The sequence below is a fragment of the Pyrgilauda ruficollis genome, unplaced genomic scaffold, assembly GCF_017590135.1.
Source record: "Pyrgilauda ruficollis isolate IOZ18807 unplaced genomic scaffold, ASM1759013v1 scaffold23, whole genome shotgun sequence".
Lineage (NCBI taxonomy): Eukaryota > Metazoa > Chordata > Aves > Passeriformes > Passeridae > Pyrgilauda > Pyrgilauda ruficollis.
In genome coordinates, this window is record NW_024522539.1 from 7,418,047 (window position 1) to 7,444,633 (window position 26,587).

The window sequence follows — 26,587 nt, forward strand, 5'->3', positions numbered from 1 at the left end:
AATGTCAAATGAAAACTGCCACATTTATTTAGCTCCGTGATTCTCAAGACAATATACATAAATATCGTTTTACTATCCCCACCAGCTAAATGTTAAGAGCTATCTGCATCAGCCAGGGTCCTGCAGCTCCCCCAGCCTGGCTGATGAGCCTGTAATGATCAACTCCTGACTCAGGAGAGGCTGGCAAGGAACAAAGCACCAGCTCCTCTTGTTCCCAATGATACAGTACATTAAGTAGTCTCCTCATCCTTTCCCACTGCAGCTATAGCCAAAAGGGCAGTTTGGAGTGAAAGTGGGAGAGAATGGCTGCACGAGGGACTGAAAAGTGATCTGAGACATAAGGAGTTTGGGGACACTCATTGCCTCAAGTCCTGAAAACCTTTTTCTACACCAATTAGTTCCAGCAACTCCAGTGAGCCCACAAGGACAAAGCTTGGTGCCTGTCTGTGGCTGTGCTGGATGAGGGCCTGTGTTTTGCATCCAAAATCTTGTCTTTCACTTTGCCCCCTCCTATTTTGAACTCTCACACAACAAAACCAAGTCCTTGTCTCTCAGCCCTTTGTTTCTGTACAGCTGCTAGTGCTGGCTTTGAAAACTCTTCCCCATATGCTGGTCTTTTGCACACAGTTGTTCACCTGGTATCATCCCTAGTGAAATACCTACAAGACAAGCAGCCCTAATTCTAGTGAATAAATTAAAGTTCAGACAGCAAGATCAAAAGCTAAGCCAATAGGTTAAGCTAAGCTAACCTAATATATGCATTTAAAACATGTATCAGATGCAGGTTCCAGGTTTCTGCTGTGACAAGCACTGGCTTCAGCGTGGCTTTGCTGAGGTTGGTGGCAGGCTGAGCCATATGGCACAGTGCTAATGTGGTAGGTGAACTCGAGCAGCTTTGCAGACAAAGCCAGAAACAGGCCTGCCACACGCAGAACCTGCCCCATTGCTCCCTTTTGTTGCTCTCCGTGTGCTAATGGAAGTTCAGAAATGAAGAAGGGATTAAAATACTGACACGACAGAGATAGTAAAAAAGAAAAGGTCTGATTTTCCCATCGCTTCTATTCCCCAGAGGTCTGGAATGGCTGGACTCCATCTCCCTGGTGTCAGGCAGTACAGCTGGCAGTGCTCAGAGCTGGGAGACCTGGGGGACACTCCAACACCAGCACCGTTGCTGTCACCTCAATTTCTGCTGTCATCACCCTCCGTGCACCCACGGACACCCCTTTTGTTTGCAGGGTGACTCAGTGTGATAGGGAAGGATGGGAGGCCAGCTCTGATCACCAGTGTTTTACTGAGCAGCCCATCTTGCAAAGTGCTCCCAGCTGCCTGCCCAGGCTGCAGCTTTCCTGCGCACACGGGTGGAGGAAAGCACCAGACGGATCCTCAGCCCAGATGGACCTTGGTTAACACAGGATGGAGAAGCACCAGGGAGCACAGGCCAGAGAGACCTCAGTTGCTAAGCCTATGCTCACCCCAGAGCCAGAGGGTTTTAGTTCCTGTATTTCCTGCAGAATGGAAACAGCACTGAATACAAGCACTCTGAGAAGAAAAGGTTCACAGGTACTGCAGGCATGGTTTTGTTCACAAAACCAGTTGTTGTTGAGGAAGCCTTAAGGTCATTCCCCTCCGGAGCTGGTCCTTGAGAATTTATGGAGTTTTTAATGATGACACAGGGTAGTTTGGTGAAAATAAACACACTGATTTATTGATTGAGGGAAGAGTTAAACATGCATAGAAAAGGTGAGGTTGCATTGAAGAAGGAATACAAAATTCTGACAGTCTGATTGATCCTGTTTGGAAATATTGTGCTCTTATACCACAAGGACACTGTGCAGAAGAAACTCACTTTCTTCTTCTGGATTTCTATGTTGTGTCCAGAAGCAGAGAACAACCAACCTTCCCCCTAAAAATTTATTCCATCCATAAAACCTGCTCTCTGCAATTCTCAGCATCTCTAGTTTTTTAACATAGCACGACACAGTATTTTTGGACATTTTGAATGGCTTATGTACAAAATTAGAGAACTTAAAAGTAATTTTGAACATTATTTTACCAAAACAGAGCTGTCCCTGGACAGAGAACTCTTTGACCACATTTTAGACTACATTACAATCTTGTACTCAGATAAAGAAAAGAACATATACTCAGATAAAGGAAAGAACATAACAAAGTTATGGACATCACCCTTTTTTTTATTAACAGGTACTCCCTTTATTTTAAGACAACTGCAAGGAGCCAAGTAAACAGTCAAAATTACTGCATACACTAAAAATAATTAAGGCTTTTTTCCCCATCACCATTTTTCTCCAGCTTACTCTAAGACGTCTCCATCAATTTCTTGTTTTGCTCATGAATGCACACAATATCTAAGAACTTTTACCATTACAAGGATCTAATTCCAGAATGGATCAAGAACTGTCATTACTAGACAGTTCACTTTTAAACCAGAATAATAAAACTGTTAAGTATCAAGAAGCTTGTACCTCAAAAATATTATAAGAAATGGTCCTTACTGTAATAAACAGTGACTCATTCTTGTTTGTATTGATTCTAGAATAAGAATTCACACCAAACATTTGCTAATTAGAAGCAAATCAACACAATCCTCACTACTATTACCACAGTTAAACTGTTTTTGGAGGGTTTTTTTTCCCCCAAACACAAATAGTGTATTTTATTGGTCCCAAAGTCATACATGACAATTAGAAAAAAACATGATTGATGGATATGACACCTTTTTTGGTTGCTTGCTCTGTAGGTAGGTTGGTATGAAAACACTTTCAGCAGTCTTCATAAAGGATTTCATCTATTGGAACATCATTTTCTGTCACAGGCACTGATTCACAAATCTGTTCTCTAAAAGCCAAAGCAATCGTGTAAGGCTTTCCATGGGGATGTTTCATACATCTTTCAAGATAGGTATCATAATATCCTTTCCCTCTTCCCAATCTGTTGCCTTTTTTGTCAAACCCAAGGCCTGGCATGAAGATAAGGTCAAGACCTCCTGCAGAAAAATGAAATAAGCATTAGTGGATGCCCTGTGGATTTCCTGATGGCTTGACTACAACCACATAACTTCAGACATTTGCAAGAACGCAAGCTTTGTATTTTGTAAAATGCTTCCCTTTCTTTGATCAGATGAAAAATACTTTGAATACCAAACCTGTAAATTTACATTTTCTTCTATCACTTGCATACTAGTTCAGCTGAAAAATAATTAGATCTTGAAAAGCTGGATGGGAAAAAAAACCCTGCATTTAAACAAATTTATTTTATCATTTTAACCCCACACTTCCAAATACAAATTATGATGACTCTAAATCAGCCAGAGACTGAACTCAGGGAAATTAAATGCAGGAGGAATCAGAAAATCAAATGAACTTCAACATCAGACACAAAAATAGAAAAGGAAAACAAGAATGAAAAGAAGATGTGTAAGAGAGAGGGGAGACATCTTCTTGACACCACTGTAAGGTGACATGAACCTTCTCTTGACCTTCCAAACCCAAAAATCCTTGAATACAATACATTCTGAAAGTGGTAATTTGCCCTCCTATATCAAGATGAAGATGTGAAGGCTTGTCCCTTCATGATGTCAGGCTCCTTTTGTCCCAAAGGATTTTCTTTCTCAGCCTCCAGCAACTTTCTCTGTTGTTCCAGCAGCACACACAGGCATTCTGCTTGCCTGCCCTGAATATCCCTCCTTCCAGGATTCTGGTGGGATTGCACTTGGTTGGGACTCAAAATCAGTTAAAAAGCTGAAAGAAGATGCATAAGCTGCTAATGACCTGGACTGGCTGGTGAAAGTCCAGCAGAAGACCCCACCAACCGGCTCCAGATAAAAGGGCACGAGCTCTTGCTTTGCTCATGCTCTGCTGGGATGTGGATTGGCACCATGCCAGGGAGCCAGCTCCGATTTACACTTGGCTGCACACTTGTTTCAGGAGCTGATTCACATCACTGAAACTGTCTGCCACGAGGAGTGACCACCAGGCATGGAGGCTGCTGCACATCCCTGTCACTTCTGCAAGACTGGCACGTTCAGTGTGAGAAGTCTTGCACAGACATCCTTCAAACAAATGAGCTGGACTGGCCTGGTGCTGACTCCTGAACCCAGGAACATCCCACTTACTCCTTTCACAAAGCAAAGAAAGTCTTTTATTTCTTGCTGCTGTAGCAGACAGACACTTAAGGAGACAAGGGCAGGGAGTGGAAAGGCAGCACAGACTAAAAGACAGCTGACATGAGTCTGGAAAGAAAGAAAATAGAGTCTCAGTCCACTGCTTCTGCCTTCTGACAGGAACAGTGCTTAGCCTTGAGCAGCTTTTCTGTGACCAGACTCTGCTCCTTCAGCAGAGCTGGGACCTGGTCAGGTATTTTTCTACTTCTTCCATGCCCACACCTAATCCTTCCTGGCATTTTGGGCTGAGCTGCTTTTAGTACATCTGAGGGATGATCCCACCACTGAAGGAGATGTGTGGGAGCATGTATGGGAAAAGCCAGAGCAAAGCAGAGTTTTTCAGTTTAGAGGGAATCCCATCTGAGATCACATATCAACTCCAAACTCCGCCTGGAAGAGCATGTTAACAGTTCACATAAGACCAATTCATTTGCACACACTTCCCAGGCTCCTGGAGATTTCCTTCAACTCTTCATTGTTCAGGGAAAAGTCACTGACATGAACACTCATCCATCATGATCTGATGTCTTAATTAGAACATTGATATAAAATATGCAAGGCAACACAGTGCAAAATGCTTAGAGAACATCAATCTTGCAAATCCAGCATTGTACAGTCAAGAAGGACTGTTTTTCTAAGGAGGTCAGGGAAGTACGGGGAGAGAATGAGCCAAAGGACAGACCACAGAATACTGCTGGTTGGATTAAAAAGGAGTCAGGGTGTTTTACCACTCTGCAGTCAACTTTTGACTCACAGGACAGTGAAATGAGTGAAATAGTAAATGGCAAACAAAGAGAAAAAGAGGTCCAAAGGCAGAATTTTGGTCTCCCTGAAAAGAGATGCTATTTTCATGGTACCACCATGTACTTGGACATACCACATCACATCCCCTCAGTTTGCTCTCACCAATTGTCAGGCCTGTGGACTAGGACCTAGAAACCAGCCCCCCTGTTAGCAAGGTCAGGAATAGATTCTGCAGGTCAAATCCTCCCCAGGTTACTCCTACTTATCTTCTCCAGAACCTGCCTCACATCAGCCTTGCGGAGGTATTCAGGTGGCCCAGAAACCAGTAAGCACCAATCAGTCATGATGCACAGAACCAAACACACTCTGCCTCACAGTCTCTTTCAGCCTTTTTCACTCCAGGTACCTCTCAAGACGAAAAGCAGGAAACATTTGCAGTCTACTGCTGGCAGGAAGAATGCACACAGGGGGCAAATCTGCAGAGCAAAAAAGGTGCCATTTCTCCTTACATTTGTGTTAGAGACACGAAGAAGACAAGTCAGGGGAAACACTAGGGAAAAAGGGAAATGGCAAAAACAGTGAAGGGAAGAAATAAATTTTCTGTGGAGTTTAACTGATAGCATCAGGCACCTCAAGTGAGTTTAGATGTATTAAAGCACTGTTTTCCTCTGGGTTCTCTGAAGACACAGGGACTCTTTTAACAAGCTGGCTCTCTAGAATCATGGGGGTTTTATGCTGAAGAACTCAAACAAGCTTATGCAAATCTCAATATGAAAAATTATTCTGTAAGTACTGTAATAGTTGCCCTTATATTTTTCTTCTGTGGAGCACAGCAATACTGATTGCCTTGCTCTGACTCACAACATGTTCTCTGATATCCATGCAGCTCACACTGCACAAGACTTAAGTAAAATGTCTTTCAAGACTTCTGGTAGAAAAAATGACACAACTAACCCTGCACGAAGCTCAAGCAGCATTAGTTCCAAATCCTGTATCAGGATCTAGAATAGATAGCAGAGAGCTGCATGGAGTAAATGTTTCCCTGACATGTAACTTGGGGAGCAACAAAACCTCTTGTGGTTCTGTGGCAGTGTGGGGGAAGAGCTGTCACAGGAAGAGAGGTGACACACAGATGAGACCAAGATTGCAGACACTTAAGATTGTTATCAGTACTGAGGGTACATCAACAGGATGGCAGCTGAGGATAAGAACATGCCCCTTGTGGCATGGGGTCCTCATGCTCCCCAGCTCTCCCAGCCCTGCAGGACTACTGCCTGCCACTCAGGACTGTGGCTTGCTCTGTCCTCACATCCTACAGCCTTGCTCTTACAGCTCACTGTGTGAAATGGCATCCTTGTCCCTGAGAAGATAGAGCAGGTACTTGAAAAGCAAACACCACATCAGGTGTTTTAGTGCCTCATCAAACATGTTAAGGGAAGTCTCACTTTCGATATCTGCCCATCTCCTTGCAATGTCCACTGTGTCCCATGTGTCTGTAGACATCAGCTGGTGGCTCTCGGATCCCCGAGAGTCCTGTGACCACATGCCAGGAGCCCAGGAAAGAACATGCACATCCAAGAGGGTTTTGTTACAGGTGAGCTGTGCTTCTCCTGGAGAACATTTTGCTCCAGCTTCTATGTAGAGAATATCCATGGTTCTTGCACACTTCAAGCTACTGGGTATACCAGTAAGGTTAGTAATTATGATGACAGTCACCTAATACTCAGTGTATCTATGGCGTAAGCTCTTGTGGCTACAGCTCCTCCAAATGTGTAGCACCATGCGTGAAATAATAACCCTGACTTATCTATCAGTGTGGGCACACAGCCATGCTGACACGGCCACACAGGCTTCATTTATACTGCTAAATGCAGCACAGCCAGAAAACAAATTGATTTACAGGATCACAGGTGGTCAATACCTTAATTGTCAGCACAGTGTCTGGCACTGCCGGACCAGGTGACACCCATGACTGCTCCAGGGGACAAGATGTGCAGTAAAGACAGAAGGGTACAGGTCTGACTCCTCCAGACAAAACAAGAGAGGCCAAGTTCTGTGTAGTGTGGACAGGACTTATCTGTGCCACTTAGCCCTGTGTTGTTTGGCAGTGTAGATGCAGTCACAGTTCCTGAACCTGTCCTGTGTACAGGCACACTCTGTTTGCACTGACACCCTTACAATGATGCAGACATACCTTATGTCACAGAGAAGTGAAATGTCTGGCCCAAGAAACGTGGCAAAACTACATTCAAGAGGCAGGTGTGCAAGCTGCACATGCCCTGACACAGCCAGCAGACCAAAGCATTAGCATCCCCTCTGAGTGTTTTAAAGAAGAATACAGGGTTTCGTTTCCCCTAGGCAGCCGCAGTGAACCTCAGTTTGGCAGTGCATTTCTCATTACCTTTCATGATGGTATCAGGTTTGATTTGTTCCCCAGGGAAGAATTTTCTCCTTGCACCTCATTACCTCTCTTCTCCTTAATCTGATGTTCCTATTTGAAATGCCAGCTGGCATTTTCAGAAGTGTTCTTGACAATGGTTAATTATAGAAGGGTCCATCAAACTGCACAGATACAGGTCATGTAAAGACTGCTGGGGACTTGTTCTGCCCTCAGAAGGAGCAGCCAGCATGGCCTCTCTCCTCCCAGGTTCGAAGGGGCTCCACCAGCCCGTTGTCACCCGTTGTGAGGGGTCACTCATCTCCCCCTGCACAGCTTGACAGTCCTAATGGAAGCTGAAACTGAAATGCTCTGTCATCCCAACTTCTCATCCCTTGCTGCCACTTTGTGGGCACGGCAAAGCACCTGGGACCCATCAAAGTGGGAGCTAGGACTCTTTTGATCCTCTCCATAAAAGCACTGACAGAGGACGGGGCAGAGGCTGAGCTGCAGCAGCTCCTGTGTGCCTGTGAAGAACAGCGACGTGCTCACATGAACCATGCTCACAGCAGACGCCGTCTGAGCCTACGAGAGGTCAACAGCGATCAGCTCCGTGTCACTGCTGCTGCTCCTCACAGCAGCAGCTGTGCAGTTGGAGCTTCCCCTGAAGCACAGAAGTTTGTGCATTGTTTACCCCATCACCACAAGGATGGCTGGATCCTCACAATCTGGTACCTCAGGCAAGAATGAGTTTTCCAGTGGTTGGTTTTGTTCCACACACACCTCTCTCACGCTTTGCTCAGATGTAAATGATTTCATAAGGTGCAGGAGCAGAAGAAGCAGGCCAAGAACAGCTTTCTGTTTAAAGGAAAGGAGTGCTCATGTTGCTGTGCAAAACCATAAACAATGTCAGATCTGTGCAAAACCTCTGCTGAGCTCACGAGTAATTGAAAGCTGTTGGTTACAGGGAATGAAAACTTTCTTTGGTCCTTTTCTGACCTAGCAAAGACCACCATGCATTAAAAGGCAAACCCTGTTTCAGGAAAACCTTACTTTTCAGAATGAAGAGTGCAGTAACCATCTGCTGCCTCTGTATCTGCTACCCCAGCAGAGAGGAAAAAAATAACTCCATCACTTGCTTCCTAATATCTAAGTATCAGCCTTGGTAACATGCAGGGTATGAGCCAATGAATTGGAATAACTCCGAAATTTCTAATTAATGACAGAGTCATCACTGCAACTTTAATTACTGTCAGCATTAGTATAGTTAGGCCTTTTGGGTAGGTGTGTGCTTTCAGCACATACTCTATAGGGCACAGATCATCATCCTGTTCTGTATTTACACTGCACCTAACACTGTGGTCTGAGTTAGTCACCAGATCTTGGGGAAAACAACTCCACAAAAGTATTTCGCTTGTGCTGCAGCAAAACAAATCCCTTCCCTTTTATGGTTTCTCCTAGAACATTCTGGGTGCCCCAGCACCACTCCTGAGGTTACCAACACTTACTGTTTCCTTCCAGATAAAAAGGTTTCTGCCCTTTGGAAAAAACCTGCCCTGGGTTTTGAGCACAGCATCTCTGCTCTTACTTGTCTCTTGGTATAAGATCAAAAAAGGAAATGCCAGATCTGTTCACTACAAACCTGATCCAGACCCTGCTGAGGTGCATGGCTCCCAAAGGGCTGAGATTGCTTCCAGAGGAAACAAGCTCTTTCCCCCACAAACCCCTGGAGAAGACAGACACTGTTACATGCCCAAGGAGACAAAAACATTATCCTCTGCTGCAACTCATAAACATTTGAAGAAAAGGCATTCATCCAAACCCAATGAGGTGCACATCCAGTAACTCAGAGGACTGCAAACATAAACAGCAATATTGCTTGCCTTGACCCAAGCCAGTCTGCTAAAATACAAATACAATCCCTTGAAAAGAAAGGAAACTTTTAACTCATTTGCTTAAATGATACATTGCCAGAAGCTCAGTGTGAATTCTCATCTCCTTGGAAACCCTAGTTCCAACATGAAGGACCACATCCTCAAGTTGCTCCAAATTGACATTGACCCATTGACTTCGCTCTGCACCCACCTTGGGAACTAGATGAAAAATATCCCATATTACTGACACGAGTTTGAGCAGAATGAATGCTTTTCTCTTGTGGTGTTGGTTGTTCATAAAAAGCTCTCATTGAGTTCTCATTTTGTAGCCTCCTTAAGATCCCAAACAGATACCTAACAGGACTAAAAGTTGTGTTTCATATTAGAGTAAAAAAACAGCTCATTTTAAACTGCAGTCAGTAGCTTTTCCTCCAGGTGTTTCCCCTGTGAGAACACCTTTAATTGTGCACTACCATATCAGCAGGACATACTGTTTTCTACTATTCAGACACCTGTTGTCACAGAATTAAAGAATACTCTGAGTTGGAAGGGACCCACAAGGATTATTGAGCCCAACTCTTAAGTGAGCAGCCCACAGAGGGATTGAACACACAGCCTTGGCATGCTCTGACCAACTGAGCCCATCTCAGGGTGTTGCTTCAGAAGGAGCCTGAGGAGATACCCACTACAGGAATCAAAAGTCAAAGTATCGCATCCAAATCTCACATCCAGGGCCTCCTGCTATGGGACACACCATTAAGTCCTCAAAGCCTCGATTCCTCCAGGGAGAAATGCTCTTAACACCAGGGGTAATTGCTTTATTTTCATTCCTGTGTATGGGAATCGCAGGCACCAGGAAGGTTCTGACTCCTTTTGTCTTCCAAAGAACATTTTGCACACCATACCCCACCTTTCCAGGTGCCAAGCAGACTATCTCCTCTGCAATCCTGGCGCCCCCACCACTGGCATGACACAGACAGCTTCTGTTATTACTTCAATAAAATATTTTGCAGAAAATAGAACCATCAGCAGAATCCTCAAACAAGCACTGAGCAACTCAGCGTTTATCTGTCTACTCATCCATGTCAGTGCTTTGTGTCAGCATGAAACATTGGTCTTCACAGTTCACACTTGCCCTGCTGAACTACAGCATAATAAAATATTTATCTGTCCCCCTGAGAAGCTACATGATAGCCATCAGTCATAAAGGTTTAAAACAACTGAGTGGCAGCCACTTGCCCGTTATTAAACCTCAAAAACACATAATAAAGCTGCTTGATCAGCTCCTCTGCTACTGAGCTGTGCTCAAGTAAATAACTCTGATTTTGAATTAAACCAAAATCTTGCAGGTTTAGTGCCAATGCATCTGACAAGCTAAGTGCACTGCACAACATCAGCTGTAGTTTGTCAGCCCTGCTCAAACAAACCTATCCTGCTCCACAGATGAATGTCCTTTCATGTTTCACCAGAGAAGCTACTGTACAAGGCTCAGACTTGTGTTTCTGGCTGGTTTCACAATGTGGAAATGCTGTGTGAGGCTATAACCATTGCACTCATTTCCCCTGAGGTTTAACTTACAGTAAGATGGGGACTAGAGTCTCATTTTCAGAGCTCCACCTAAAAGAAAATTTGAAAAGTATTTTTCTTTTTCACTATTATTCACTGAGCCTGCGTAAACCCTGTAAATAAAACATGATCACTCAATGCCACCCACAAAATGTCTGGTTTTGCAAATTCAGAGTAAAGGAAAAAATAGCTTAGGACTTCCCAGTCATCAGTCTGTGAAAAATGACTTAATCTGTTTCTGATATTCATATATGTGAGCACAGTCTGATTGGGAAAACATGGGCAATCAAAAATGTTTGCTTCCAAGTCTTGCACCTGGATTCTCCTGTGATTTTAAACCACCAAAATACTCTGAAACCAGATGTACCGAGGAGCAATTCCAAAGAGAGGAGAAACGGCATTAGAGCCACTTTACAGCACATCAACATATCTTGTTAAATCAGCAAATGCTGACTACAAATCTGCTCCTTTAGAGAAACTCACAAGGCATTGATGCTTGAACTGTTTATGTGGGAATACTGCTGCATCCTAAAATACAAGGATCTTTGTGTTTTTATGGGAATTTCTTTATGGTCTTATCAGCTACACTTCCATGGTGTTTGCCTGAGCATTCATTTGAATACTCCCACTGGATACACGTGCATGTCTTCACTCTTGGTCCTCTTTTGCATACTTCTGTCTGGGTATTTCTAAGTCAAAATAAGACAGAGGTGAATCATCTGGGGTTTTTTCAATACTTTATGCATCACTACCAATATTTCCAATACCCTTTGACTCACTCAGCAGATACCCTATCATAAAATACGCAGAATTACTCATGAAATATAAACAGGTGAGACAACAACTTCCAAGTCAGTGGAAAACCTGGCTCCTGTAAGGAATGACACCACTTGATGGGAATATCAGGCTGCTTACAGGCAGGGTTTATTGTACATGCAGAGTCAGCTGGCTGGGAGGTGATGGCACCTTCACAGTTGCTGTCAAATGTGTTAACACCACAACAGCTGAGAAATACTGCTTCTTCCATCACAAGATTTTATTTTATCTTTTTAAGCTTGCACAGTTTAGAAATCCAGTCCTCCCTGGAATCCTACCCCTCCCTCACTTCAATCCCCAATTTTTATGGGAAATTAGGCTGGAGCATTTGCTCTCCTGTGTGTGAGAGAGCAATGCCTGAATGAGATTTTAATTATAGGAAAGCAGCCGAAATGACACCACTGCTCCATGGTAAATGTATGGAATGCTGACACCTGCCGGCAAAATGCTTCATGTCACTCCTGGACAGGAATTTGCCCTCATTTACATCCGAAAAACTCATTCCCATCTCACATGCACAGCAGCCAGCCCAAGCAGGGACTGAGTTCAGCATGACACCAAACATGAAGATCCAGAGCTATCCTTACACCGTGAAACAGCAGCATGAGTGTCCTCCTCCCTGAAAGCCAGTGGCTCTGGGCCAGTCCCAGGAGTTTCCCACCATCCAGGGGAATAACTGTGTATTCTGAATCTCAGCAAAACCAGCAGGGATTAACTGTGCCAGAAAAACAAATCTTTCGTAGCTGGAAAAGTGCTGACCTGATTTAATAGCCCACTAAGCTGGCAGTACACCAATCCTAGGAAAAAGAACGGGAAAAAAAGTCACAAATTTCTGCCAGATTCGTGAGCAGAATCTGCTCAGCAGCAAGTACCAGAGATGGTACCTGGGATGAGGGGATGAGGGGAGCACAGAGCTGGGCACAAGGAAAAGGCAGCAGGACTGTTCCCTCTGGCAGCAAGGAGGGCTGAGCTGTCTCACCAAACCACATCTTCAACCCCCATTCACACAGGTGGGCAGCAGGGAAAAGCTTCCTCTCCTGTTCCCCAGGGTGTGTACACAGAGATGAGCTTGGTGCTGGGTGTTCCCTTCCAAAACATGAAAATAAAGGGAGACAAAGATGTCTGTTTGGATAATTACTGCAGCCAGAGATGCTTGCACATTGGCATTTCCCCTGCACGAGTTGTACAGACTCCTGCCACACTCCAGAAATGAATTTCACCTCTTATCTACCTTTCAAAGACTCCTGTCTCTAGGAAACTGTATTAAAAAAATGACAATGCTACTGTTCACACTCACTGAAGCAAAATTAGCCCTTTGAAACAAAACCCTTGAGAGTCACTTGCAGTGACTTCAAGGCCCTTGCCCATGTTGCTTTCACGTCTCTTCAAACTTTAATTGATTACAGCAGAAGTAATCTTTTCAGTTGTTTTCATGAGTCTTCTGCAAGAAGGCAAATATGGATGCGACACTTAAGATGATTACAAGGAAAAACAGTCTTTTAAAGCCTTAATGAACTTTATGGAAGCAAAAAGCTGTAGTGTTCCAGAGCTCTCAGCCTTTCAGGTTCACTGCAGGACATCCTGGTATGTGTGGTATTAAATTAAACCCACGGTCCTTGTGGTTTAGTCTGCACAAGCGAGATTCAGGACATAAGGACACCAAAGGGCATTACAAAGCAACACAGGAACTTTTGCATTTCAGAGCATTTTTTAAAAAACCTGAAAAAAAAAGTCTTTGTATTGTGTCATAATTGTGTCATACCTGTTTCTGAACAGAAGCACTGGGAGAAACTCAGGTAAAAGTGTCTGCCTTCACTTAGCAAATTAAGTGTTGATTATTGAGCTGTTTCAGAGAGTTCTGGAAGCTAGTGCAGACCTCAAGGGAAGGGCTGAGACCAGCTCCAGGGGAGAGTAACCCCAGTGCCAGGATGGGGCCACACATCTTTCAGCTGAAGGGTGGGATAGAGAAAAACCCTGAAGAAAATTTGCTATCACCTGAGATGTTTTATCTCCAAGTAAGCATTTTCCTAGCTCTACCTGCTAAGGAACAAGCTAGATGGAATAATATAAAATTATTTTATAGATCTTTACTAGTGGAGCAGGCCCTTTTGTAATGATGTGTCATTATGGAATACCAGTGTGGAAACCACTGAGAGATATGCCCAGTGAGCTGATCTGAAAAGCAGTGTTATGGTTTATACAGAAAGAATTAACATCTCCTGTGCCAGTACATGCATTTCACAGTATTTCTTTACCTGGGCACAAAATCTTCTCCCAGGCATCTTTTTTTCCAGAATAACATCAGAGAGATGGTAAATGTTGAAAGAGCAATGACTGGAACTTCTACAAAAAAGTTTCACTACAAGAAAAATAAAACAGTCAAAGTTTGATAGAAAAGAATACAATAGTATTCACAGTACAGGTGTAACTAAACAATGAATAATAAAAAGAATGTAACTCAAACATCCTTATTTACTTCTCATCATAGAAAAATGAAGTATCCCTTGAACTGAAAGCAGCAAATTTAAAATGAATACAAGGAACATAATATTTCACATGTCGCAGGAGCATAATATAATATTAACATAATAAGGAACATAATATTTCACATTACAACTAACTAACCAGTACAACTCACAGCTGTTGGAAAGCAGCAGAGCCAAGGGCTTAATACAAATAAAATTAGATGCTTAGAGGAACGCTCCAAATGCCTGCTGGAAAGAGAAACCAGAACCTGTTTGTAAAGCAATAATCTGGGGACTGCAGCAGCAGAGGTGGGAAGATCCTTCAGTTATTACTACACAGCTCCAAGTCGTGAGATTTCCTGACTCTTGTAAAACATGTGATGCTGTACTGCATGTCCAGATCCTGCACTGTGAGGGGAAGGATCCTCTCTCCACAGCAAGATTCATGACCAGAATGTTAATGCTTAATTTGCACTGAATTTTGTTCTTCTTTTGCATATCAAAAATACGATGGATCATTGTCTCCAAACAGAAGTTCATTCCAAACTTTAAATCATTTCATTAAAAAATAAATTACATTAGCAGCTAAGCCTCGATTTTCAATTTTGTATTGTGCCATGCTCTCAGGTTTTCTTTTTATGACCAGTGTAAAAAGATTTTAAATTATAATCTATCCCTTGACATATTTTGTACTGCAAGTTTTAATCAAGTCTCCCAGAGGAAAAGAAAATCTAATAGTACCTTCAATCACTTTACAATCTTGTTTGGGGTATTTTTTTTGGGTTTTTTTGTTTTTTTTTTTCCTAAGCAGAAACATTTAACATCTCTGCTTTTCATGTACCCATATTTCATCTATTCTTGATACATTCCTATCTGTATATAGCTCATTTAAATATTCCCAGCTACCTCTGAGCATTGTTTACTATGTATCTTTTTTCAGAATGATTAGCATCATTTTGTATGGTCCCATTACGCCTTCATGGACAGCTGAAGGAGGATAATAGACCTTCCCTATGCTTCAAGCCACAGCATTTTCTACTCACAAGTGTTTTTTATTTCTAAACTCTAATGTGCCTCATCTTTCAAAATCCTCTCACTTCTGGTGCATGTTTTTGGGGGGGAGGTGGGGGAGTAACCCATTATCCTTTTTTAAAATCCCATTTTATTTTGCAGTTCTAAGTCAAACCTATTCCTCTTAAGACTGTGCTGCCATAAATTCAGTCACACTTCTCAAGAACTGTGCAAAAATTTGGAATAACTAAGAATACTGATGGCATCACAAGGCCATCAGTCCTGGCAGCAAATGCAGAATCTCTGAATGCATGAATAAGTAGCAGGAATTTAAAGACAGGTGAAAAAGAGTTTCTGCAGACAGAAATGCTTCTGCAGGGCAAACCCCGATGGCAAAGTTTCAAGCAGGGGTAATGGTCACTCAGGAATAATTTCAAACTACTCCAGGTTTGGAACTGTAGCCTAGAGGTAGCCAGCAGTTCCCTTGCAAGAGACTCATGTTCCCTGGCATAAACCCTCATAAACTAAATGCCACCACACAGGTAAGCTGTCCCTGTCTGTTTCTGCTACCAGCAGGTTGTTGTAATTTATGCTACAGCAAGTCTCACAGTGTTCTGGAAGTTAAAAGGGCAGAAAGATAAAACTACCTTAACCTTAAAAGCCAACATTCAAAAGGTTATATGAAAACAAAGCTGAAAGAGCTGCTGCTAGACATATGTTATTATTTCCTTATTTTACTTCAAATTCACATCTTTTCTTTTTATTAACAATAAATGTTTTACTGTCATTGAAAGCATTGATTATCTGGTTAATACTGCACTTATTATCTTGAAGTTACAACACAAATGCTGTGACCAGTAGGCCACCGAAGTTTTCAGTGTTGAAAATGCCAGAAGTCTCCAAACTAAATTACAAAATACAACTTGAGTTCTTCATACCTTCATTTCTTAAAGCAAAAATGCATTATGCTGTAGTTGAGTAGCAGCAGATTATTCAGCATTCCCCATATAAGATGCTATATTGTCAAATGCTGACATTTTTCAGCTTGGGTACTTATGCCAAACTGAGATGGGGGCAGGGGGGTTATGTTTGTTTTATTCCTGCAAAATGGTTCACTGGTTTCCAAGATCAAAGCTAGTAAAAAAAAAAAAAAAAAAAAGAAAAAGGAGAGAAGCTCTATTGCTCCATGCCTTGTAGTAGGAACTTGAAATCTTGCTGGTAGCACCCTCACTGGTGGTGATGTGGCTTTAGCACTGTTCAAACCCATTTGAGCCAGGCTTATGCAATGCTGCAAATATGTGAAAAGCTGCCAGTGGCACAGGCTCGGGAGAGACGTGTCAGGGTGAGCTCTGGGGCTCTCTGAAGATGCTCCCCTCCCTGTATCTGGCCACAAGGTAAACTGGATCCACTCATCTGGGTTCAAAAAATCCCAACAAATACAGGAGAGGGGAAAGGAGGGAAATAATCTTCACCCAGAGCAGCAGGTTGATCCAGCTCACCAGAGAGAGGCAGGAATAGGCTGAAAACACAAGGAGGGAAAACTCCTTAAGCTGTTATTGGTGCACAGATGGAGCACACGGAGCTGCAGACTCAGCTCCTCCTGCCAGGCCCATCTCAGCTGTGAGGACTCCAAAGGACTTTCATTTCACTGGCTGCTGCAATTCCTGCTCTCAGGGACAAGACTGGGAACCGAAACATGGAAGGAAATGATGACTGAAGTTTCACTGAAACTTTTTTTGGCACAGTATCCATTTTCACAACCCCTCACCATCAGCTTCCTTCAGCTGCATCAGTCCAAACCTGTGTGGTGGTTCTGTCTTAGAAGAAACTTCTGCTGCTGCTGGGTTACTCCTAACCAAGACTTTTTTCCCAGCAGAGGTCCCAGCATGGCTGCAGGGCCATCTGTGCTGGCACAGGAGAGGACAGGTAGGGACCAAGAAGAGGAGAAAGGGCAGCAGCTTATTTAATCAGGCACTGCCCAAAAGAAACAATCACAAAAGTATCTATTTTGTACTATTTAGTGGTGAAAGTACTATAAAACAAGTTTTTCTAAGCCAAGGCAAAAGAGAAAGAAGCCAGCACAGTGGGGAAGGAAATGAGTAAATGGGGACAGAGAATCTTATATGTCTGGAAGCAGACAAGTGAGAGAAGACAAAACACATGATCTCCTCCCTTTTGGCAGGGACAAGCTATTTATGCTGGCCCAGTCCCCTGGAGCAGGAGAAAGTGGGGAATACAGTGAGAAAGGCCAGAGGACACTTGAGGAGGGAGTTTCAGAGAAGCCGGGCAAAGAGCAGAAGGATGGAAAGTGACATTAGGGTGGTAGAGAAATTAAAGCTTGAAAAAGGGGGTCTAGTCCAAGCCTTAGACAAATCTGGGAAATTATTGTTTTGGAGGGAACAGAGAAGAAAACTTAATGTTGGAAAAACAAGCAAAAGAGTCTGTATTCACTGGGAGCAGCTCCTCTGCACAACTCAGGCTGCAGCAGGATCCTGAGCCTCTGCTGCTGCTTCTCCATCAGCAAATATCACTTAATATCTTTAAGTCACTGAATGGTGCAGTGATGAAGAGCTCATACAGAAATGCAGATCTCCATCCTGAGGTTTGAATAATGCACAGTAAAGAGGCCTGCAGCTCTAACCTGGGCAGGGAGAAAGCAAACCACTGAGCAGATACTCGTTAGAACAGTCATTAACAGCAAGCAGAGTTCATCTTCTGCCTCTTTGAAAGAGCCCAGATCATTTCACCTGGGTTCATCTCTGAGGGAGTTCACACCTGAGGGACAAGGATCATGTAATAATGTACTGTGACACCAGGGCAGAATTGACAGAGATTAAGAGGCTGAATTAAGTCTGTACACATAATCCCATTTCTTGCCTTTCTTAGAAAAGCATGTCCCAATCCATCAGAGTAAGCAGATTCAGAACCATCATTTCTATTAACACTTCATTTTTTGACCAAGAAAACTATTTAAGCCAAACCCCCTTCCCTCCACCAAGCAGGTGAATGTTAGAAAACCTGTTTATAATTTATTGCACACCTTCAGCTACCAGTCAGTAGTTAAGTTATGAACACTTAAGCATATTTGCTCAGGTCCAAGCCTTCCAGCTGAGATCCCTGGCCATGTGCCTCCCTTCAAAGAAGCTTCCAAGAATTTTACCATATGGAAACATTCAACCTAGTCTTTTTTTTCTTTTTTTTTTTTCCTTTTTTTTTTCCTTTTTTTTTTCCTTTTTTTTTTTTTTTTTTTTTTTTTTTTTTTTTTTTTTTGTGTGTGTGTGCGGTAAGACTAATCTCTTTTTCAAGGAATAACTTAGCTTTTCCCTCATAGTTCCCAGAGCAGGTCTAGGTAATAATAAACAACATTACAAATGAGAAAACCCTTGTCCAGCTCAGTGAACCACAACACCTCCCTAAACCACACTGAAAATGAAGTTGCTGGCAAAATGTTCTTTAAACTTCTGTAGGAGTACTGATAAAAAGCAAACACGGAGTACAGTTTTATCTGATTTACTCCTTCCAAAGTTGTGCAAGGTTTCTACACTTCTGTAAACAAATACTGCAACCTGCCTAGACTTTCATCAGCAGTATTACCTTGGGCAAAGATCAGTACCAGTGCACATTTATACCTCTGATGGACAAGGATAAAAATGGGAATTGGTACCTATTAGGAAAATGTACCACTGGCTTGCCCCAGAAGTTGTCTAAATCTTTTCAACAGATACAGCTGGAAACAAACCAAGTCATGCACCTACACACACCACTACTCCAAAATATCTGAACTTCTTCCACCTTTGTTCTTTCTGTTATTGTTATTGTGTCCATGTAGCTAACAAAAGCAACTTTTCACATGCCAATGAGTCACCCACACATGGTAGAGAAGATGAGACTTTCTCCACAAAAGCAGTGATCTTTGTTTATGCAAACAGTGTGATGTGAGTACTGCCAAGATGAAAGGAGGTAAACCATGGTCCAGCAGAAAAAAGGATCATCTCCAAAAGAAGGGTTTGTGTCTATTCAACACTGTCCATGAGTGCTACCAAAGACCGGGAAACTCAATGAAAAAATTATACCTAGTCTTATATTTGAGCTATTCTTAGCAGTAACTATGCCTGACGTTTTAAGGACAGTGTGAATTTAAGCTTTTTGTCATGCAAAATGAATACACTCAGAAATGACATGGCTTATTTATGTACCTGCAGGCTATTTCTTGGAAATTACATAGTAATTTATGCCAGCCATAGGAACATTACTAATGTAACACCATGTTATCTCCTTATAACAATGTAAATGCCTCAGATCACCAAAGTATTTGATAACATCTCTGAGATAAACGTGCCATCCATGTGTCATTCCAACAATGGAGGATGGATGTAGCAGCAAGGCAATTTGCATTCTTGCAAATGTACCAAAGTACAAAAAATATAATAGGTGACAAAAAATATAGCAAAAGGAATATAAAGACATATTGGGATGAAGTGTGTGTTTCTGTGGGGACAAATTAGTAGTGTGTATCTGATGCTGCAACAGTGGAAGAAAACAAAACGAATTCTCTAATTTACAAAAACTGTTCCATGATAAAGGACCGTGGTTTTATCAAACCCAAATGGCATTATTCCAAAATTACTGTACAAACAGTACAAACAGACTAATATTGAGTTTCAGGCAGAACATGTCTGACATGGACATACATCAGTTCTTACAGCTGGTCTCTTGGCACCTCTGTGTAGAGCACAGGAGCTTTTCTGGCATTGCTCTCTGCCCACAGCCTGGTGCAGAGCAGGCAGCAGCAGCTCCAGAACCAGCCAGGTACCAAAGTGTGTTCCTGTCCTCCCCATCTTCACTGTCTGGCACCCAGGTACATCTCAATGCACTCTACACCTGGAAGTCCCTGCTCCCATCATACTTCAAATTGTGCTACTCTGTGATGTCTAAAACAGACTAAATTCAATTAACAGCAGCTCATCAGTAGTACAAAAGCTAGTCCAGAGTGCCTGAACTAAGCTCAGTCAACAGAACTCTGGATATTTTTTATTACCTTCAAAAGTCCCTAAATCCCACCAATATACACAATTTTTTGACAAACATTAGAAAAACATCAAACAGTACTAAATAATAAATGTAAAGGAGATGATTGTATGAGGCAGTGAAATCCCTTGCTAGCTAAAATGTAGACACAGAAAGGATTCTGAATTAGGAAAGAGGTAATGACCAAAAATAAAAGAGAAACAAACATGGTGAAGCATTCTGGAAAAGTACATTGGCATCCCAAAGCAAATACAAGCCCAAGTTCAATCAAACAGAGTCATAGAAAGGTTATGTTCCTTTATCAAGCACTTTAAAAAGCTGGCAAGTGTGTGAGGTGTGGAAGTTGTCTGCATGGTGAATTTCAACCTGGAGAAAATCTTCCCAGGCTGAGGTTTAAAGCATGAGTTCAACATGACTTTTCCATTAATAAGATTAAACTTTTCTGCAGATGTTTTGAGAAGACATTAAAGTGTTTACAAAAAGAATGCAAATAATGAATGCAAATACACAAAAAGTAAGCTTGTTTACAAGTAGGAGTTGTAAACAAGGCTAAGAGAGGTAAACAAGGTTAATTTTAGGTTAAGAGAGAGGTTATTTGGGGATCAAAACACACACAAGTTTGATCTTAATTAACTTGTACCTTCTTAACCCTATGAAGAATCCTGTGTCTGAGACAGCATTATAAGGTCAAAATAAAAATGTGAGAGAATGATGCTAGAAAAGACTGCAGGCCAAGAAAGTCCTTTTATTTTCAGTCTAAGGTCTCAGTCCAGAGAGCTGTTCTACAAGGGCAGGCTCCATATCAGCACTGTGATTCATCCATGCAACACAATTTGCAGGATCAAAGATTTCAGAAAATTCTCAGTCTATGGGCATCACCTGAGAAGCTCCCAACCTTTCAGGCAGCACAAACCAAAGTTCTCAGAGCACATCCTAAACCTGTGAATCCCCATGACTTTCAGTGGCAGCTTAAGCTACCCCCAGCAAGCCCCTCTTTCCCCTACAAGCCTCTACATGATGCTGGCTGGCTGTGATTGTGCTGAGGATGTTCATGGATCAGACCAAGAAGATGATTTATCTGGAGGGCTGAGGTACTTTTCAGCTGGATCAGTGCAGTTGTGTTCCTGCTCTGCTGGAACACAGGGTAGAGGAAAACAGGCAAGAGAAAGAGCATCTCTGTACAATGTATAAAAACAAGGTGCAACATTTAATTTCATTCCTGCTATCAAAGTATTTCCTACCAGCCTCCAGGCTACTCCTGCCCAACAATCCCATGATGCAGCAAGAAAATACTCACCACCAGCAAGAGCCTCCTCTCTTGCAGTGTCATCATCACTGGGCTGAAGAATATTCCAGGATGTCAAAGCAAGTGAAGAAATGTCTTCAGCAGATGATAACTTCAGCATGTCCATGTGATTGCTCTGAGGTTTGTAACGGGGGATGAAACACTCCTTGCCTTGCTTAAAAATGTCCTTAATGATTTCTTCTGTCTGGACTTCATCTGGCATGCTCAGGAAGACTGCAATTCTTTTGGATTCTTGGTACTTGGGGTGGTCAATCACCTACATGGGAAATTGACACAAGTGGTTTATGAAAAGTTTTTGGAAAGATCAACTTACTTTCATTTAACACAAAACTGTAGCAAAATATTTATTGAAGAGGATAGAGATACAAACTTGGATGGATCATAAACAGAATAAACTGACTTCTACCATCAGCACAATCAAAACAGGCAAATTTTTGCATCTAGTGAACTAAACACTACAACACAAATTTGGGCCAGCAAAAAACAATTTTGCAGACAATCTTCCAATCCCCTAAAGATCTGCGCCATACAGTGCAGACATCCTCAGATGCCCAACATCACTGCAGAAAGATACAGCAGGCCAGAACTGCCAGCTTATGCAAGCCAAGAGGGTTTAGCATTCCTTTTCTTCCATCCTTTTTAGAGGCTGCATCTCTCACCTGGGCCTAGGCAGAGCGGGAAGCGCCTCAATGATAATAACTCAAAGGAAAATCAGCACCAGGGCAGATGACTGAGGAGCACAGTCTTCCAAAACAGGCCCCTCTTTCTTTTGTTAACCTGAATGTCTTCCCTGCAGCAGGATAAGATATATGACTTCAAACATCACCTGCTTCTAACAGGTGATCTTATTACTGCACATTTTTCAGAGCTCAAAGGAAAGATGGCCTTGACATTTTTTGCTTTTCATGAGACTCTGTGCTGGGCTTATAAAAGGTTGAATATAGGAGGGAAAATAAAAAATGCTTACATGGTGAAAAAGTGTTAGCAGACTCACACCTCACTTGTTGCTGCCCGTTCCAGACTGAATTCCACATTAAAATTTGAAAGGAGGCTTTTAAAAGCTTGTCTTCTCATTCTCTAGCACCTTATATATTATGTCACTTACATCTGGACAAAACAAATATAAATGTGTCCCTACTCATTTAAATGTGATTTACTCTTATTCTACACACTTAGACAAAAATTGTTAATGATATCAGACAATTGTGAAACTCTCTACTGTCTACAGAACAGAGATCACCAGATGTCCTGCTCAGTGTTTATATAACTGCAGGGTAACTCACTCTTATGAGCTTTAGCCTTTGCCCTGGCCTTGTTTTGAGATACAAATGCCCACATCTGAGTCAAGATATGGTTCCCACTATATTTTTTATTTTCTTTCCATCACAGCAGTTAAAAACCCAAGTGAAATACTCAGAAGACAGACGTAATTTTGTAAGGGAAAAAAAAAATAAACACTCCAGACTAAATGATGGTGTATGTGTTGCTTGGCCACAGAAACATTTTGACAATTCCAAACCATATTTTACTTCCTTTTCTATCTGCCTAACCCTACACATGGATTTTTCCACAGGATTAAGCTCTCAAAAGACCAGAATTCCACGGTAGCTTTTGCTGCAAAAAGCAGACTATTTAGTCCAGTAGATTATTTTTTCCAAAAAAGAGCTGTGGCTCATGTTGAGGGCCTCCAGAGTTAAAACCTCTCATGGGTTCGGTGAAGAGAGAAACTGAGACTCTGAGACACGTTCAGACAAGGGCTGTGAGCTGCGGGCACCACACGGGTCCCATCCGCCCTGATCTATCCAGTAACATGTTAATGAGGCTGTGCAGGAACAAAAATGAGGCTGAGGATGTAAACCCAAATGTGAGCAGGAAGACACAATTTCAGACATTCTCAGAATTGTGTAGATGCTCGTGCTATGACTCGGAGCAGTTTCTGAGAAGACTGAAAAAATTTCCACACTTAACAAATATTATCTGTCCCTTGTTCACCAGCTGATGGAAATTTTTTCAGAATCAGAGCATGCAAATAGCATGACTTTAATCATGAACATAAGCATTAAAAAAGAATAATCACCCAGAAGCTAATTAAATACTGGTGGCTAGGTCAGCCTGTGAAGCTATTTCATTTTGAATTTAAAGATTATTTTGAAATGAGATTTTTCCACTAAAAATATTACTCAGGTGTTGTAAAATAACCTGCTCACTTTAATTAGCTACAAGCACTGATGTATGTTACAAAGCTACATTTTTGGCCTTATATAATTCCAAATATTTTCTCAACCTGTTCTAAAATTTCTCCATGTCTGCTGTATTAGCCACCCCCCATGAGGAAGCCAACTCTACTTTCTGCCACTTGCACAGAGCCACTCTGTCTCAAGCAAGCTCAAGATTTTCAATTTGTGTCAGATTAAGAAAAGGGCAAGATAATATCAATTTATGACATATTTCCTGATACCTTCTTTTAAGCAAAACAAAGGCTGTATCTTTTAGAGGGCTCTCACAAGAAGAAATGAGTGCTGTGCTGCTGTGTTTATCAGCAGCAGTTAGACAAAGGCTGAGGGTCCTAAAAATTCAGTACTACATGGGCTAGGTGCTTAAAAGTTGGCTGAGGACTCTGAATTTTTGAAGGGCATGCATACCAGTATTTGCTAAAATTCAAGATATTTAAGTCTAGGATGTATGATTACTAAAATGCATTATCATGAGAGCAGCACACTACATACAGATATGTTCTTAAAAAGCATTCCCAAGGAAAAAAAGGGTTATGTAAATTCCAGTTAAAACTTCCTACAACTTAAAGTTTCTGTGCTGCCACATCCCACTCATGAAGTGGCTACACATTAGTAGTAAATGAAGTCTATAAAATGATTTGAGAGCCTCTGGCAGGAAAATAACCATATAAATGTAGATCATCTAGAAGTACCCGCTGGTGCTGCAAAAAAAAATGAGGACTGTGTTCTATTACATGCAGTGACTGCAAAATAAAATTTTATTATGTTTATTAAAATGATAAAATACATCTATATAAAAACTGTGTAATCCAAACACAAACAGGACATTTCAAAAGTACATACCCATATCACTCTGTGCTAGGATACCAGTTAGGCAAACCCTGCTTGATATCTTTTAGAGTGTGAAAATTATATTAGAAATAAAATTGTGTGGAAGAAACACCGCTGGAAGATACAGAAGGGAGATGACAGAACATAAAACAAGAGGCCAAATCAGGCAGTGGCTGGGTTTTGTATGTATGACCAGAGCCAGGCTGGTGTGAAATGTCTCAGATAAACACCTGCCACCGCCCCCGAGGAGCCCTGCTTGGGGTGTGTGGCAGTCTGCTCCCATTGTCCCCAAAATCCACGGGTGAAGTGAGACCAGCGCCCCACGGGTGAAGTGTCCCCAGCACCAGGGTGGTGTGTGACCACCGCTCTGGGATGAAGTGTCCCCAGCACCAGGGTGGTGTGTGACCACCCATGGGTGAAGTGTCCCCAACACCAGGGTGGTGTGTGACCACCGCTCTGGGATGAAGTGTCCCCAGCACCAGGGTAATGTGTGATCACCGCTCTGGGATGAAGTGTCCCCAGCACCAGGGCGATGTGTGACCACCCATGGGTGAAGTGTCCCCAGCACCAGGGTGATGTGTGATCACCGCTCTGGGATGAAGTGTCCCCAGCACCAGGGTGATGTGTGATCACCGCTCTGGGATGAAGTGTCCCCAGCACCAGGGTGATGTGTGATCACCGCTCTGGGATGAAGTGTCCCCAGCACCAGGGCGATGTGTGATCACCACTCCGGGATGAAGCGTCCCCAGCACGAGGGCGATGTGTGACCACCACTCCGGGATGAAGTGTCCCCTGCACCCCAGCTTTAGCCGGTGCCACCAGCAGTTCCTGTCACGCCGGCGCCACCAGCCCCGCTCCCCGGCGCTGCCGAGGAAGAGACGAGGCAAGGCTCCGAGGCGGAGCTCACCCCCGCTCGGCGGAAGGGCCCCTGAGTCACGGTTTCGATCACCGGCAGGGCCTGGAAAGTCCCGGCCGTGCTTCCCGGCGAGCCGGGCCCAGCCCTGGCCGTGCCCGGGTGTCCGCACCCACCTTGCGCCCGAGCAGGCGGGACTGGCGCTGCTTCTCGGCCGCGCCGAGCGCCCGCAGGCGCTGCCGCAGCTCCGCCCGCAGCTGCCGCTTGGCCGCCCTCAGCGCCGCCGCCATCGCGCCGCCGTGCCCGGCCCGCTCCATGCGCGAGTGCGCCGGGCGGGCCCGCGGCGGAGCCGGGCAGGGCCGCGGGGGCGGCCCGGCACCGCCCGCTCCGAGCCGCTCCGAGCCCGGGTGGCACCAGCCCCGGCGTGCTGCAGGGCCCCTGCCAACACCAGCGTGGTGGGGGTTTTTTTCCTTTTTTTTTTTTTTTTCCCCTCCCCTGGCGCAGATCGCAGTGAATTTCCCCTTCTCTAATTTCGCAGCAGGAAAGGAAAGTACATTTCGGCGGGATGCTCTAGCTCCGTCTGCCAAGCAGGTTCATATCCCCGTGGCAGCCAGCCCCGTGCCCGTGGCTCAGGTGGGCACCGGTGTCCGGCCCAGGAGCTGTGCCCGGCCCGGGAACTGTGTCCGGGCCAGGAGCTGTGTCCAGCCCAGGAGCTGTGCCCAGCCCGGGAACTGTGTCCAGCCCAGGAGCTGTGTCCGGGCCAGGAGCTGTGCCCGGCCCGGGAGCTGTGTCTGGCTCAGGAGCTGTGTCCAGCCCAGGAGCTGTGCCCGGCCCAGGAGCTGTGTCCAGACAGGGAGCTGTGTCCGGCCCAGGAACTGTGTCTGGTCCGGGAGCTGTGTCCGGCTCAGGAGCTGTGCCCGGCCCAGGAACTGTGTCCGGCCCAGGAGCTGTGCCCGGCCTGGGAGCTGTGCCCGGCCCGGGAGCTGTGTCTGGCCCAGGAGCTGTGTCCAGACAGGGAGCTGTGTCCGGCCTGGGAGCTCTGTCTGGCCCAGGAGCTGTGCCCAGCCTGGGAACTGTGTCTGGCCCAGGAGCTATGTCCAGCCTAGGAACTGTGTCCAGCCTAGAAGCTGTGTCCGGCCCAGGAGCTGTGCCCAGCCCGGGAGCTGTGCCCACAGGGAAGATGTGCCAGCCTCGTCCCAAGGCAGGCCTCTGGGTCCAACACACCTTTAACCTCCCGGGCAGGTGGTGGAGTCACCATCCCTGGAAGTGCTCAAGAAATGAATGGATGTGGTACTTAGTGCC

At 43.8% G+C, this 26,587-nt stretch overlaps 1 protein-coding gene across 1 annotated transcript; it reads right to left on the reverse strand.

Moving 5' to 3' along the window:
* Nucleotides 1-1,696: 1,696 nt before the first annotated feature.
* Nucleotides 1,697-25,602, reverse strand: MTHFS (methenyltetrahydrofolate synthetase). Its single transcript, XM_041469071.1, has 3 exons — nt 25,462-25,602; nt 21,359-21,623; nt 1,697-3,004 (listed from the first exon to the last, which is right to left on the reverse strand). Exons 1-3 carry the CDS (start codon nt 25,600-25,602, stop codon nt 2,781-2,783), a joined length of 630 nt encoding a protein of 209 aa, XP_041325005.1. The 3' UTR covers nt 1,697-2,780.
* Nucleotides 25,603-26,587: the final 985 nt, after the last annotated feature.